Source organism: Octopus bimaculoides, chromosome 4 (assembly GCF_046866305.1).
Source record: "Octopus bimaculoides isolate indiv1 chromosome 4, ASM4686630v1, whole genome shotgun sequence".
NCBI classification, from domain to species: domain Eukaryota; kingdom Metazoa; phylum Mollusca; class Cephalopoda; order Octopoda; family Octopodidae; genus Octopus; species Octopus bimaculoides.
The window spans coordinates 106,766,348-106,782,858 of NC_142931.1; the positions used below are offsets into that span (position 1 = coordinate 106,766,348).

The window sequence follows — 16,511 nt, forward strand, 5'->3', positions numbered from 1 at the left end:
AATGATGTAATGATGACAATGATGTAATGATGACAATGATGATTGCAAGGATGAAAAATGTCAGTGTTGAGGATTATAATGCATCATTTTAAAATATATCTCAGTCAACAATGAAAAGGACACGAAACATCTTAAAACTAAAATCTAATAATAATGCTAACAAAATCAAATTAAAATATTTTTTAAAATCCTATTTCAAAGTATTGGCCTTTAGCAAACAAGCAAGTGTTATCTACCTTTATAGTTATTAAAAACAAAAATAAATTGTTGACCTGAATAGAAGAATGCTGGACTAAATGTTCTATTGTTACTAACACTTCCTTCTATCATTCCATGGCTCAATTTACTATATCCTTTCTCCAAAAAGGCATGGTCTTGTCTTGACCATCTTTATTTATTTAAAAATAAGCAGAAATTTGCACTTCCAATCTATGACATCCTGTATACAGCTTTAAACCTCTTTCACTTCACACAAACTATGTTAGCTATGATTTGTATATTTTTAAATGTGCACTGTCACAATCACTACCACCACCCTTCTCTTCTCATCCTCCTCTGTGTCTACCTCTCCCAGTTGTCATTGTAACTGGCAGTACTGCAGACTGTGCTGTCATCATTTATATCTTTTTCAATACTTATGAGGTATGTATGAAGCAACCTCTTCAGCTAAAGCTCAGCTCTAGTTTCTTTAGAATGAAGCAGCTTAAACAATGCCCTCTGAGATAGCACACAAGCCTATTGCCGGTAACTATTACAAATAACTATTGCAGGTAACTACTGCAGGTAATTATTGCAAGTAACTATTACAGGTAATTATTACTGATAATTATTGGAGGTAAAAATTGTGGGTAACTATTGCATGTAAGTATTAGAGGTAGCTAATGCAGATAGCTATTACAGGTAACTATTGCAGGTAACTATTTTTGGTAACTAGTGCAGATAACTATTTCAGGTAACAGTTGCATATAACTATTACAAGTAACTATTATAGGTAACTATTATAGGCAACTATTTCAGATAGCTATTGCAGGTAGTAAGTGTGGACAAGAATTGCAGTTAACAACTTCTGGTAACTATTGAGAGTAGCTATTGCACAAAAAATCTTCATACTTTTTGTAACAGACAAGTGAACTGAAGCAAGGAGAGTGAAGTGTTTTTTCCCAAAGAAACAAAAAGACACTAAATACTTTATCTATTTGGCCATTTTATTTCGGAACTAATTACAGTCTATCTGGGTAATAATGGATGTATATCTACTTGGATCATGTTGTATTCTACATGAGTGGAGGCACAATGGCCCAGTGGTTAGGGCAGCAGATTCATGGTTGCAGGATCACAGTTTCGATTCCCAGACTGGACGTTGTGAGAGTTTACTGAGTGAAAACACCGAAAGTTCCACGAGGCTCCGGCAGGGGATGGTGGCGAACCTTGCTGTACTCTTTCACCACAACTTCCTCTCACTCTTTCTTCCTGTTTCTGTTGTACCTGTATTTCAAAGGGCCAGCCTTGTCATATTCTGTGTCATGCTGAATCTCCCCGAGAACTACGTTAAGGATACACGTGTCTGTGGAGTGCTCAGCCACTTGCACGTTAATTTCACAAGCAGGCTGTTCCGCTGATCGGATCAACTGGAACCCTCGTCGTCGTAACCGGCGGAGTGCCAACCATTCTACATGAAGAACATGCTTCTACTTTCCATAGTTTGCCTGACTTTGCCTAACTAGCAAAAACAAATTTATGATTGAGTAATTAACAGTAGGAAGAGAATTCAGCTAAAACACTTGTTCCCATAAAGACCAATCTCACCTATGTAAACATTTGTTAATGGTTGTAAAATTGTTACATAAATTATAACAAGGTCTAGAAATCTCTATTTCATTTAAATTTCTTCAACATCTATTTATCAATTTGTCATAATAGTATCAACATGAAGTCATTTACTTTTTATATTTATCTTTCCTCTTTCAGTTATATCAGTCATTAGACTGCAGCCATCCAGAGCGCTCTCTTGAAGAATTTTAGTCAAACAAGTCAATCTCTGTACTTCTTTTTTTAAAGCCTGGTACTAAATTTATCAGTTTCTTTTAGTGAACCACTAAGCTGTGAGGATGTAAACACACCAATACTAATTGTCAAGTAGTGGTGGAGGATAAACACAGCAGACACAAAGACATACACACATGCATATATATACATATATGTATGTATGTATGTATGTATTTAAAGCTTTGGTCTGCCCAAGGTCTTCTCAGACCCATGTGGATGGGAAGCAAACTTCTTACTACACAGCCACATCTGCAGTTTATTGAAATATATGTTCCAAGACTAGAAACTGTAAATTGTTAATAGTAACAGATCTCCATCATTCAATTATTTGATCAACCTAATTTCTTGCTCCTTACTTAATATGTAAGTGACTGGGCATTTCACAGACATGTGTATCCTTAACATAATTATCAAGCAGAATCAGTATGACACAATGTGTGACAAGCCTGTACATTTGGAATTACAAATACAATCCACCCTGACGAGTTTCTCTGAAGTTTCTGCCAACCAAATTTCACTGATAAGGTATGGGTTGACTTGAAGCAATAGATAATAAAATTTGTCTAAGATGCCATGCAGTAGGATTGAACCCAGAATCATGCAATTATGAAGCAAATGTCCCATTTGTCCATATTGCATTGCTAAATATTCGTCAACAAACTGTTAGAGCTAAGGAGGAAAACCTAAATGTGGTCACTTGACTCAATAAAAAAAGTGCCTAAACCTTCCTACTGTCTTAAAAAGAGGAAAGAAACATCGGATAATGCAATCATGGATACTCAGTCTGTAACAGAAAAAAAATAAACTGGTCATGGGTAGAACATCTTTGATGCTTAGTCTTCTTAATCAGGCTGATCTCAGACTAAACAGCTCAAGAAATGTGTAAGTTTTTGACTTGCTGGATTTGACAATATTTATTATGTCAGTGTCTGTTTCATTATAATAAACAATGTGAGAAACTTAATTAGATAAATTTTATGTAAATCTCATTGTTCTACACAAATTCATACATAAATAAGCTGAAGTTAAAATGAAATAGTAGAACATATAAAAATACGACTTGACAATCAGACTAAACCTCCCAAACTGTCTTAACTTTTTCATTGCCATATTACTAATGAAATACACTGCCTTCATTTTAATAAATTTTTTAAATCAAAGATTTTGTCCTTATTAAGCCAGTGTTTGAAATATAGATTAACATGAACATTTTGTTAAAGGTTTAAATTTGGGTCACTTAAAAAAAGTCTCAGGTGGATTGGTATCAAAAGAGTTTTAAAAAGGAAGGACACATTAATAAGGTAATATTTGTGCAAAACTCATTGCTTTACACACTCTCATATAATTATGCTGGACCTAAATATAGGAGATGAAGATATAAAAATATGACTTGAGGCAGGATATTTAATTCAGATTATGAATATATATTGTTACATTAGTATTCAAATTAAAGGAAATAACTCTTTAATCACCATTAAAAGTGAGATAGGTTTGGGAAAATAGGTTCTACTTACTTCGTAGGAATTTTTCCGTATCTTAAATATATGCTTTACTTTATCCATTATTTCAGAATAATTGCTACAGAAATTTAAACAACTGAGCTGACCAAAATTCTATGTACTGCAAAAGAAATGAAAGACATATATAAAAATTGGGTTAAAAAAACGGAAAATATCTATGCAAAATAGGAGGAAGGATAAGGCAACATGAAAATGGAAACATAAAAAAAAGTTTATGAATAATATCTTCATATAACACAGCCATTTCAATTGAGTGGAGTAAACTGATGTTCATACACAATTAATCTTGCAATGAAAAGTGATTTCTGCATTATAAATAAACCTTTTGTATAGTTGTAATGTGAGTCTAAAATAGAATGATTAATGTTAATATATCATTATAAAACAGTGCTTCTTAAAGTAGGAGATGGAAAATATGTATATGGGTACTAGAGACAAGGGAGTGATAGGTGAAGTGATAGATGTATCTCTTAATTGCCCTAATTTTCAAAAATATTTTCAATTTTTCTTTTCCATGTAAATTATCTGGTAATATTAGTAGTTGAATTTGATAATCTATATTATATTTTGACAATCTATATTATATTCATATCTGTGCAAATAATTGTTAGCGACAGGAGCTGTATTATTACCAACAGGTAATATCTTTCTCCATGAGGTTACATCTGGGTCTATGATTAAAAAAACGTTCTGTTTTAAAGTAATCTCAAAGCTTTTCATCAAATTTAATGTTAATCTATGTTCCAAAACATCTGCTTAATAATGACAAAGTTATTTTACTAAATTCTTCATTATTTTCAAAATTCAACAATAATCTGATAACAAAAAGACAATCTGTCAGCAGCAATTTTTTGTGAAGTGTTTAATCTTGTTAACTTGTAAGAAGGGGAATGCATGCTGATGTTGAAAAAATGTTAGTATATGAAAGTTAACAAATGCTTGAAAAGCACTGTTGTAGAACCCTCAGAAACCATATCAATGCTAAAAATTGTGATTGGGGGCTTATTACAGATCAATGCTTTTGTTTCACTTCTATATTGGTATAAGTGTTATAAAATATAGGTATAAGTGTTATAAAATTAAACCTCAGTCAACTGTTAAAAGCTGATACAAGCCAATTTGATTAAAGATCTTAATTTAGAAATTAAATTTTGCTTTGATGACAATACACACAAACACACTCACATACATACATACTTTGAGTGAACATGTTGAGGAAGTCTGAAGGATATCTCACTAGTTCACAAGGAGACAGAAATACCAAAATTACACCATGCTTCTCTGTGGTTAACTTAAAACTGTATGCCAAGAATATATATGAGATGAAAAAGAGCCTTGACCTGGTTACGGCATTTTCAAAGGATATAGAATGGGAGTTTTGTCAGGACAAATGTTCCTATATAGTTGTGAAAAAAGGGAAAACTGTGAACTAGACTAGCAGCAGCTACATCAATGACTTAATTGTTTTTCCTGTATCTGATCAGGGAAGTTACAGATACCTAGGGGTAGATGAAAACAATCTTACGATGGTACCTGTAACAAAGCACATGTCACTAAAGAATATTACAGCTGGATAAAGAAAGTATGTACTTCCACAACATTCCTTCGTATAACCTTGAATGCATGCACAGAGAAGTTGCATGACTCTACTGCAATGTATCATCAAATGAAAGATGAGCGTATATCAACAGAAGACCATGCATGAATATGTTAGTAAAAAGCTCCAGGATGGCAGTAACATTGATCATCAAAGCAGTCTATCAGCAACAACTGGATTACTAAGTCTCATTTTGAAGGGTATGCATTTGAAATTCAGGAACAGGAAATAGAAGCCAAATACCTGATGCACAATGTGACAGAGACACAAGAAAAACACCAACATGTGATAACCGACGCAGACTTTGATGCATTAACATTGAAGGTGTCATCTACATCCAAAGATGTCATCACATTACGATTTTCCGATGAGATATAATGTAGTCAAAATGCTGAATAATGAGATCCATTGGAAGAATAATCTTGGGGCTAAAGAAAAAAGAACACACAGTATGGTAGAGGCCATAGCCACTTGTAATATGAAAGAGTATTGGTGGAATGTCTCTGTGAAAATTTCAATGAAATGTAAACATAATACATAGTGATTTGGGACAGAGGAAAGAAATTATGTATGATAGTGGAAATCAGCTGCACAATGGTTGTCAACATAAAGCTAAAAATCAGTGAAAAAGAAAACACATACACTGAATTATTGAGAAATTTAGTTACTCAACCCAGATTACAAATTCAAGTTTATACCTGTAATTATTGGGGCACTGAGATATGTAACAAACTGCCTAAACACCTATCTTGAGAAATTAGGTTTCTTAAAACCAGAGAAGAGAAATCTAATTAGAAAATTACAGATTCAAGCCATCACTAGAACTGAAAAAATTTGTAAAACTTTTCAGAAGTTTACCATTTAAGTATATATGCATACAACTATATGCATGAAAATACATACATAATACAAAACATACAAATCTGCACATGCACTGACTTCAAATACTGCACACATACACACAAATACTCTGTTTATGTTGTTGAAATTCCAATGCAGGAGTTCTAGATCTAGTTAGAAACTGACACTTACCCTATTGGCAAGAAATCTTGAAATAAAACTGAATAATAACATATATACATAAACGTGGAGGCATGTGGTTTAGTGGTTAGGGTGTTGCAGTCATGATCATAAGATTATGGTTTTGATTTCTGGACTTGGTGATGCATTGTGTTCTTGAGCAAACACTTCATTTCATGCTGCTTCACTCTACTCAACTGGCAAAAATGAGTAATCCTGTGATGGATTTGTGTGAATTTCAGGAGGAAATGCTACAGAATCTAGGAAACCGGCCTTATATTAGGTTGTTTCACATGAAATGTTGTATTTGAAAGGTAACAATAAAATGTTTCAGAAGTGTTAGAGAACTGATTTATTTAATCAAAGTATGATCCATGTTCATTTATGACATTTGCCCAACGTTTCTCTAAGTCATATATTCCATCTTTAAAAAAAATTCATCTTTTGCTGTGATAAACTGTCCGAATGCTTTAATTACCTCTTCTCTATTTAAGAATGTTTTATTGCTTATGAAATAAGCGATGATCAGCAGGAGAGATATCAGGGGAATAGGGAGGATGTTGCAAAATCTCACAATTCAGGCTTTGCAACTTTTGGACCGTAGCTTGAGGAGTGTGAGGACATGCATTGTCTTGGAGCAAAACTGGGCCATCTCTATTCACTAGTCTGAGTTGCTTCTTTTACAAATTTTCATACATTCAATCAATTTCCTGGCAATACGATGTTGATGTTACCGTTTTCCCTTGTTGCAAAAATGAATAATGAATAACTCCCTTCACAGACCACCATACAGTGACCACTAACTTTTTAGGGTGCAATGGTAGGTTTGGTTAGTGTTTAGGTGACTCTCCTGCATCTAATCAATCTTGTTCTCCTGTTGTTATCAAAGAGTATCCATTTCTCATCACAAGTAATGATTTAATGCAAAAATGGTCTTTTTCCAGTTGAGAAAGCAATAAGGAACACACTTCGAGGCGTCTGTTTTTTTTAAAATCTCGTTCAGTTGATGTGGAACAAACCTATCTGTTTTCTTGACTTTTCCAATTTTTTATAGGTGTCCAAAAACAGTTGTGTGAGATGTTTGGAGTTCTGATGAAAGTTTTCAAACCTTTGTTCTTAGATTTTGTACAACCAAAGCATTTAATCCATCATGCCGAATAACTGATTTTGGCCTACTCATTGGTTTATTTTCAAGGCTATCATCTCCTGAACGAGAGCTTTGGAACCATCTCTGAAAAATTCTGATGTCAACAAAACCATTACCAAAGGCCCACTAGAAATTCCATAGAGCTTCTGTGGTAGAGTGACCCAGTTTGTACTCATATGGGAAAGAAAAAGGGTCAAGATTAAATGCAAGGTATACATAATTGAGTTTTTAAATGACTGAAATAACAAGTAAAAATGTGACATTTCATGTGAAACAACCTAATATAACTATAGATCAGGAAGGCCTTTCATCCTATTATATATAAACAACCTTTGAAAGCATCAAATGTGTTTTGCATTTTATAGACAAGAAAGTTAATTTTGAACACAGTATGTGTGTGTGTTTGTATATGTTTGTGAGTGTATATATATATATATATATATATATGTATATAGGTGAAGATAAACTTACTTGGGAATGGATATGGCGCATCCAATTAAATAAATAATATATATATATATATATTTGTTCATATGATGATATCTCCACAATGTGTTGATGAGATACACATTTAAATTTTTGATATATATATATATATATATATATATATATATATACATGCATATATGGGTACAGAATGTCACCAACAGTGCAAATAACATACACACAAGAGATAGATACAAGACATGGACATATATATACATAATTAACAGAAGATCACTTTTATTAAATTGATTTATAAATATAATTATCTTGTGAAAAAAAAATTAAAATTATATTGTGAACAAAAATTAAAATTGGAGGGACATGAGAATAATACATATTTTTTCAAATAGTCTGTCCATTAAGTAGTCCAGTAAATCAATAAAAATAAAAGGGAAGTAGAAAGTATGCACACATATACACAAACATTTTGATACACATGCACATACATGCATACCTCTACATAACACACACACACACACACATATACAGATATATGTTTGTGTCTCCTTTTCCTAATGTAAATGAATGTCACTGTTATATAAGCAGTGTCATTCATTTGCACTAGTCTGTGAGAACATGTTTGGCTGTGAGGAAATATTTTCTTGCTTGGTAACAGGTGGGTGTTGGTGACAGGAAAGGTATTCAGACAGAGAAAATTTGCCTCAAATATACTCTATTTGACCCGTGGAAGCAAGGAAAAGTAGACATTAAATGATGATGATGATATATATTTATATATATACATGCATGCAAGTGTATATATATGTGTGTGTGTGTGTGTTTGTTTGTGTGTAGGTATGCATATAAATGAAAATCAAATTTTTAGGATTATCCTAAATTTTCCAACACCAGATATACAATTATGGTTTCATCTATTCTTACAACATTCTGTTAGTGAATCTGACCGTGTGGATTTAATTTATTATCTTATTCATACCTCACGGGTGGCCCAGGTATGGAGTAATGTGTAATTTGGACACTTGGTTTACAAAACGTTCTAATTTGTAAAAATCTATCAGAAGACAACTTCACGGAATACTGAGCTAAGTTTGAAAATGGAAATTACAGTAATTTTAGCAGATAAGCATTTTCTAACCAGAGAGTTTTAGACTCTATGAGTGAAGAGGAGTGCTGTTGTTGTATTTGTGAATAAGTGGCACATACAAACTTGTTTTGCTTGGCAAGCAGTTCATATCACTTACTGTGTTCCATTATGAACTATTTTAAGACACAAAGTGTCCCACATGTTGTTGAGCTTTCTAATATAGAAGTCAGTCATTTTTTTAAGCCACACATTTGCTATTTTTATATTGTAAGCCAATAAAGAACCAATTACATGCCTAACAATATCAGAACCGACTGACAATAAAATTCGTTATAGAAATAGCTAATTTCTTTGCCATTATATAAGTATAATGGATGTATACTTTTCTTGGCATTTTACTAGAATGAAATAATTTTCAATACTAATAAAACTATTATTTTCCACTCTACCTACTCAGTTCTTGCATATTAAGAGTGGGTAATTTTTGGACACTGCTTTAAGGCTTTCAAAAATTAGAAATGTAGTTTGGCTATTGTTATGTTCATCTTCAAGACTCTTCAAATCAAGCTCCCTCTTCCATAGTAAAATCTTTTCTGCAACCCTTGGAGAGACTGACTTGCAATGAAAAACAAAATCCCTATGGATCAGAAGCCTTTTCACTCTTCTTGTACAAACCCACCCAAGAATACCCTGGTTCTATGACACAAACTTCTTGCTTTAAAATTATCTTAATTATAACCTTCCATCAAAATTTCATGCTAATCTATGTTCAAAACACCAGCTTAATAATGACAAAGTTATTTTAGTAAAGTCTTCATTATTTTAGAAACAGTGTATTTCAACAGAAATATAGTAACAAAAGGGTTAATGTGCAATTTTCTCCTCATTTTACTGCTACTGAATGTAGCACTATTTCTTCAGATTTTTTATACATAGTCCTTTGCAAGATAATCTTTTGTCTTTCCTTTTTTTTATTTGTTTCAGTCATTAGATGCACCCATGCCTTGAAGGGTTTAGTTAAACAAATTGACCCCAGTGCTTAATTTTTAAGAGTGGTACTTATTCTATCAGTCCCTTTTTGCTGAATCACTAAGCTACAGGGACATAAGCAAACCAACAGTGCTTACCCAGTGGTGGTGGGGACAAAGACAAAAACACACACACACATATATGTTTGTATATTATGTATATATGTATGTATCATTCAACCACTACCATGGTTGAATATATTCTTAAGTCCACCATTTTGTCAATCACAGCAGCTTCCAAGCCTCACCACTATTTCAGTTCAGTTCTCAACTAAATTGCAAACTGTTAATAGTTTTAAAGAAGACACCTCCTCAGCTACACTTTGGCATAAATACTTTGAGATTTGGTTCAGTAGAAAAAAAGTTACATCAAAATATCTGCGACCTCAAGGGGGGCAGTAAGGTAGATATTCATCTTCAATTAACATAAATTTCTTAATTTTAAATTAAAAGTATACTTTTCTTAGGCTTAAATGATAGAAAAAAACATGAGAAATTCAGAATCTTTGATCGCATTGAACAAAAATTAGTAGAAAAGCAGTTATGAAGTAAAATGTTATGAAACTTAATGTCAGGAAGTAAGGGAGTAATGCTTAAGCAATAAGAATAAGGAATATATTTCTAAAATGAATGTTTACATTCTAAGTCTGCGAACTGGCAGAAACGTTAGTTGAGTTCAAATTTCGCCAAGGTTGACTTGGACGTACAGATTATTTAATTAATTTTTTTTAACTAAACACTTTCAAACATCCGATACTGGTAGAATGTGTCACATAGAACAGGTTTTATTCTTAACGTTTCAGACAAAATTTTGTATTTTAGAAGTCATTTCATCTGAAGTTAAAGAGTGACAATGGATAAATTTGTGGTTGATAAGTGCCAATACACAAAACTCTCAGCTTTTGACTTACTCTCTAGCTTCTGCCGATGATATATATACATATTACATATATGTGTAAAAAAATCTCATCATGTAATCGAACCAATGAAAGAGCTCTACCTAGTCACTCAACACGTTAAAAATAGCAGCCAAAGTATCCCCCTACCTAAATCACATGTCCATTGTATGTAATGTCCTAGATTATCTCTAATCTAGAACGGTTTGCTGAAGGCTGGAATGTCTTTGATGATACATTTGCAATATCAGGTTTATTTGAGGCTAGTAACAACAACATTATGGTCAATTTCTATATTAACACCCACACCATTTTCACTAAGAAAGAAAAAAAAAAAAAATTTGATTTTTTGTATGGAATCAAGTACCCTGACCTCCTAATATGCTGCAAATCCCTTATTTTAGTTCAGAAAAAACGAGGTGGTGGGGTGTCCCCCCCCCCCCAATATTGGAATAATTGGAAATTATTGTTTTCGTTGAATGAATTCCTGTGACTTCCTAATATTGCAAAATTAGGTTACTTAAGTTAAGTCTGGTAATTGATGGTTTTGGAGTCTTGTTGCTTATAACTTTTGGTGAGCTATGGTGCAACCAACAATTTGGTAAAAATCCCTGCCATTAATTTGGTGTGTATGGAGTAATATCAAATAATTCAATCGCAACATATATTTAAATTAAACACGAAAAAAATCAAAATATTATCTTTCGGTATTTCATAAGGTAAAATCTTAAATTATTAATTGACACATTATTAATTATTTTATAACAGCAATGCTTGGAAAAATCATGGATTACATAGAAAAATGTGAGTATGAAAAGTAATATTCTTAAGATTATAAACCTGGAAAAGTACAGGACAAGTTATTACACTTGGAAAAGTATAGGAGAAGCTATTACTTCTAGTAAAGTAAAGAATAAGAAACTTTTTACTTAAAATATTGCAGCTAAAATTAAAATTTGAATATTAAAACTTATTTTATTATAGTTTACAAATAACACTATACTTATTTAAGTAGAATTTGGCTAATTTACTACCTTAAATACAGAAAAAAGTGACTAATTACACAAACTTACTAATTAGCTGAACAGTTTTGTACAATAAATTTAAAAGATGAGAACTGTAAAGAGGGATAAATTAGAAGAACTGGCATTCTTTGCTGCAATATTTTAAGTAAGAAGTTTCTTATTCTTTACTTTACTAGAAGTAATAGCTTCTCCTATACTTTTCCAGGTTTATAATCTTAAGAATATTACTTTTCATACTTGCATTTTTCCATGTCATATATATATATATATATATATATATATATTTAATTTTTTTGAGTGGAATCCCAAATATATAAGTGTATATATATATATATATATATATATATATATATATACACACACACACACACACATAAACACACACATGTGTGTGTATGCATGGATGTATGCATGTGTGTGTGAGGTCACTGTTGTGTGCCACTGGTAACATGTAACCCAGTACAACCTGTTGCATGGTCAGACTATCAGTGACTGAACTGGCAACACCATCAAGCTTGCTTGGTGAGTAGGGTGATTGTTGGACACCTGTAGGACAAAAAATAAGATCTGTCAAAGGGCAGAAGAGCTCTTGAGCAATCAACGACCATCCAACAATTTGTGTACATGTGTATGTATGCATGTATGTATGCATGAAGATGTGGAAATACCTGGATTCCATCAACTAAATCTACTCACAAGTCTTTGGTTGGCCTGGGGTTATAGTAGAATACACTTGTCCAAAGTGCCACACAGTGAGAATATACCTGAAACTGTGTGGTTGAGAAGCAAGTTTCTTACCACACAGCCACACAAAAGGACTTATACCATATTATTCAGCATTGCAGATGCACCTTCTTTGTAAAAACATAAAAAAGTACCTTAAAAATTACCATGCAACTTCTGCAATGCTGTTTGAGAAATGCAGAGTAGTTAAAGTGAAGAGCAGCAAACCACCAGGCAGGAAGCCACTGTTTGGTAATTTTGCTGAATGACAGACATGAACACACAACTGATTTGCTTGCCAATTTTGTCTGACAACAGGCATTTAGCATGTGCCTGCTGGGCAGTGCTTGATCACGTGGACAGGACTTTGCTGAGTACAAACATTTTTTTATGTAAAATTACATGTTTAAAATCAGAGTGTTTCTTCCACAATGCAGTGCTACCATACTACAAAATACAGTAATCATTCATGCAAACCTAACTTTCCTAATTTCCACCATTTAATAAAATATGGCAGCCAGTTATAAGCTGACTTTTTGTCAACAAATGCAAAATAGAATGATTGATTCTTTCACTAAATATTTATTTTACACCTGATTCACCAAAATTCTGAAATCTTTTGAACCATTTACTGATACAAAACTAAATTGCAATACAGTCATCTAAAATATAACCTCTCCAACATAATTGCTAGAACTTATTCAACCACCTTTATTTCAAGGTGCACTGTTATAAGTTTACTGCCTGCTTTGCATCTAACTCCACACTGTAGGTATATCTCCTTCAAAACTACCTTTCTACTCCATTCATTTGGACTAACCATCAATGTACTCAGATAACCTAAGTGAGAATGTAATTCTGGTTACTTCAAAATAACAAGTATACCACCCTTGACAATTCTCATTCCATTTCCCTTAAATGATACAACCCAATGCTTTACTTTATCGTCATCAACTGCTTCAATCTCTCTCTCTCTCTCACCCGAAATAGTGTATATCATGATCTTGCCCCCTAGAAAATTTTTTAGCAGTTACCAACTTGTAACAAATCATATGATGTATCATCAGCATTAACCTAGTATCAGAAGGCCAACAAAAACCACCAATACAATCCCTTCCTTCGTATTAATCCAATAATAAAAGGAAAACAAGGACCTATATTGGAACATCACTGAGATATCATCTCCATACCTGCAAACTGACAATCAAGAATACAGAGAACATTTTTACATATTACACAGCCTGCAAATCCTCTCACTTTCCACACTGCTGCAAAGTCTTCTAGTCCCTTACTAAGAGTGTCTCCACTAAACTCTCCAACTTGTCATACGAAAATAACATTCACAATTATGAAGCCCATCACATTTTCTATACATTTAATTTCCAACTCCATACTCCTACTACCCAACCCCAAAAAACACAACAAAATTATTCCTAAGTTCTTTTTCTTGACCTTTTTCACCAAGCGCATAGAGGAGCCAAAAGTGAAAACTTTTTCATTTGCTCCAACCTAACAAGATGACCAGTCTCAGAACACTTCAATTATCCTAAAAGATTAAACCCCAGAAGTAGTTCCTATTCTTGCCAAATGCTTCAATTTTCCTCTATCATAATATTCCACTCTTTCTAAGGACCACTCCTCGCACCTTGCCATGCCCAGCCAATTATTGATATATTTCCTTTATTTCAATAGTGGAGACAGTAGTAAATAGATACCTCCTTCATTGCCATGCATCATTGTCTCTTCTCACTGACCACCAATATAGGTTTCTATAGAACCAAAGTTATGTCATGTATCAATGGTTTTTCACCGTAAAGAACTTTGGTAAAAGCAATACTGGAATCATTATTACTAAACTGATCAAACAATTGACTTTAACAGATTGAGTGAAAGAAAAAACTTCTTTGGAATTGTGAAAAGTGAATAATGCTGTTAATACATCACTTGCACTGTTACAAGTTGGTAACTGCCAAAAAATACACTCCAGTGTTTCTACACACACAAAAGTCTAATAGCTCTCTCACCCTACTAGCTTTTGATCTATCAGTTTCACTATCAAAGATAAAGAAATGGTTAACAATTGCCTCTTTATCAATTTGAACTTATTGCTCTCCTTAATAATCAAAAATTTTGTTTCCATAAAGCCAGTTAATGAAGAAACTTCTATATGGTTGCTCACGTTACTAGAAATATCAGCCTAATCTCTCTCTCTCTCTCTCTCTCATAACACATCTCATCATCATAATTATGCAACATATAAGATTATATAGTATTACCTAAGATGGAGTGGTCACAGCTTGCTTTTTATTCATAGACCTTCTCAATCAAGGCTGATCTGGGCTAAACAACACCACCAACAAATAGCTCACATATGAAGCCTCACCACCACCACTAATGGTTTCATCTCTTAAAAAATGTTCCTTGAAAACTATATTCTTGTACTAAATATCAACAAAACCTTTTTCACTATCTATAATTAAATGCCTTAGTTACGTTGCTTTCACTTAAGCCTCAACCATCTCTCATGGTCTGAATCAGAATTTTCTGTCACTGCAGAGTACTGACCAGGTACTCTTTGACTCATAATCTATCAGCTCATATACCTGTTATCAGTAGTGCACTAATAAAAGGAAAATAAACGATTGAGCAAGGGAAAAAAAAGGAACAGTTTTGGCTTGCTATACATCATACTTTGACATTACAAATTTCAAAACATTCAAAAGAAATTGAATTGCAAAGAAAAAAAATTAACAATTTCATAAAAGAAAATATTTACTGCAGATAAAGTGCAATAAACAGCTGCTAAAGGCAACTATTGTGTGTTGTTAGTAAGAGAGTAATTGTTTCAAAGAAATGCCAAAACATAAATACAAAGCAGAAAAATAATTTAGAAATAATGATCATGATAATTAAAATGAAATTAATAGCTTCAAAAAATATTTCACTTCTTTAAATGTCAGAAATCTAACATAGCAAAAAGAGTTAATTAGTAAATGTTTAAAAGGTATCATTAAGATGGATGAGTTAGAAAGAAGGATTACTTTGTTCGATTTCTATCTGAAACCCTTAAAAGTTATATCTTATAAATGCAATAATACATACACACAACATTGCTGCATATGTGCAGACAAATTGATGTATCCTTAAGTTATAACATAATGTTCACTTTAATGGTGAATAATGTAAAATGTAAATGAGCTCAACAAAATATAACTCTAAATATCTTCATTGTTACACAATGCATATATTGTGTCAAAGTATTCAAATGAAACCATTTTCTCACCACTGCCAAAAATTAAACATGCATAAATGCATATCTACGTGTGTGTGTGTGTGTATGTGTGTGTATATATATATATATATATATATATATATATATATATATATATATATATATATATATATATATATATATATATATATATATAAAGTCTTGAATGGCATAACAATGCACTATAATAACAACAATGGACTATGTGTATATATATATATATATATATATATATATATGTATATACATACATATAGATATATATACATACATACATATAGATATATATATACATACATATATTAGGTCGTCAAGTATGAAATTTGTAGTAAGATATATGGTAAACTTTGACAGCTGCTCATTTTGCACCATTATTATATTTTGACAATCGTTATTTTTTTATAGAAATCTGACACATCTATTTCTCTATTCTAACTCATTTTGCACTTTATAAAGTATTTATAAATCGTTTTTTGCTATTTTTGTTTAGAGATGGATAAGTCGGAAATTTGTACAGTTTTGAAATATGAGTTCTTTCTTGGAAATACAGCATCACAGACAGCTCAGAATATTAATGGAGTATTTCATTCTAATGTTATTACACAGCAGACAGTATCAAATTGGCTTGCAAAATTTCATTCTGGTAACTCTGACTTCACAAATGAGCAATGCAGTCAACCAGAAACAAAGGTGGATAAGGATGAACT

General features: G+C 32.4%; 1 protein-coding gene across 5 annotated transcripts in view; it reads right to left on the reverse strand.

Annotated features, from left to right (window-relative positions):
* The window catches only part of LOC106883648 (uncharacterized), a 654,180-nt gene that overhangs the window by 614,494 nt on the left and 23,175 nt on the right, over positions 1 to 16,511 (reverse strand). For all 5 annotated transcript variants that reach the window (XM_014934744.3, XM_089351157.1, XM_089351155.1 and 2 more), the window contains one exon: positions 3,561 to 3,666. In XM_014934744.3, coding sequence (XP_014790230.3) covers positions 3,561 to 3,608 — 48 coding nt within the window. In that variant the 5' untranslated portion in view covers positions 3,609 to 3,666. The remainder of the gene's footprint in view (positions 1 to 3,560; positions 3,667 to 16,511) is intronic.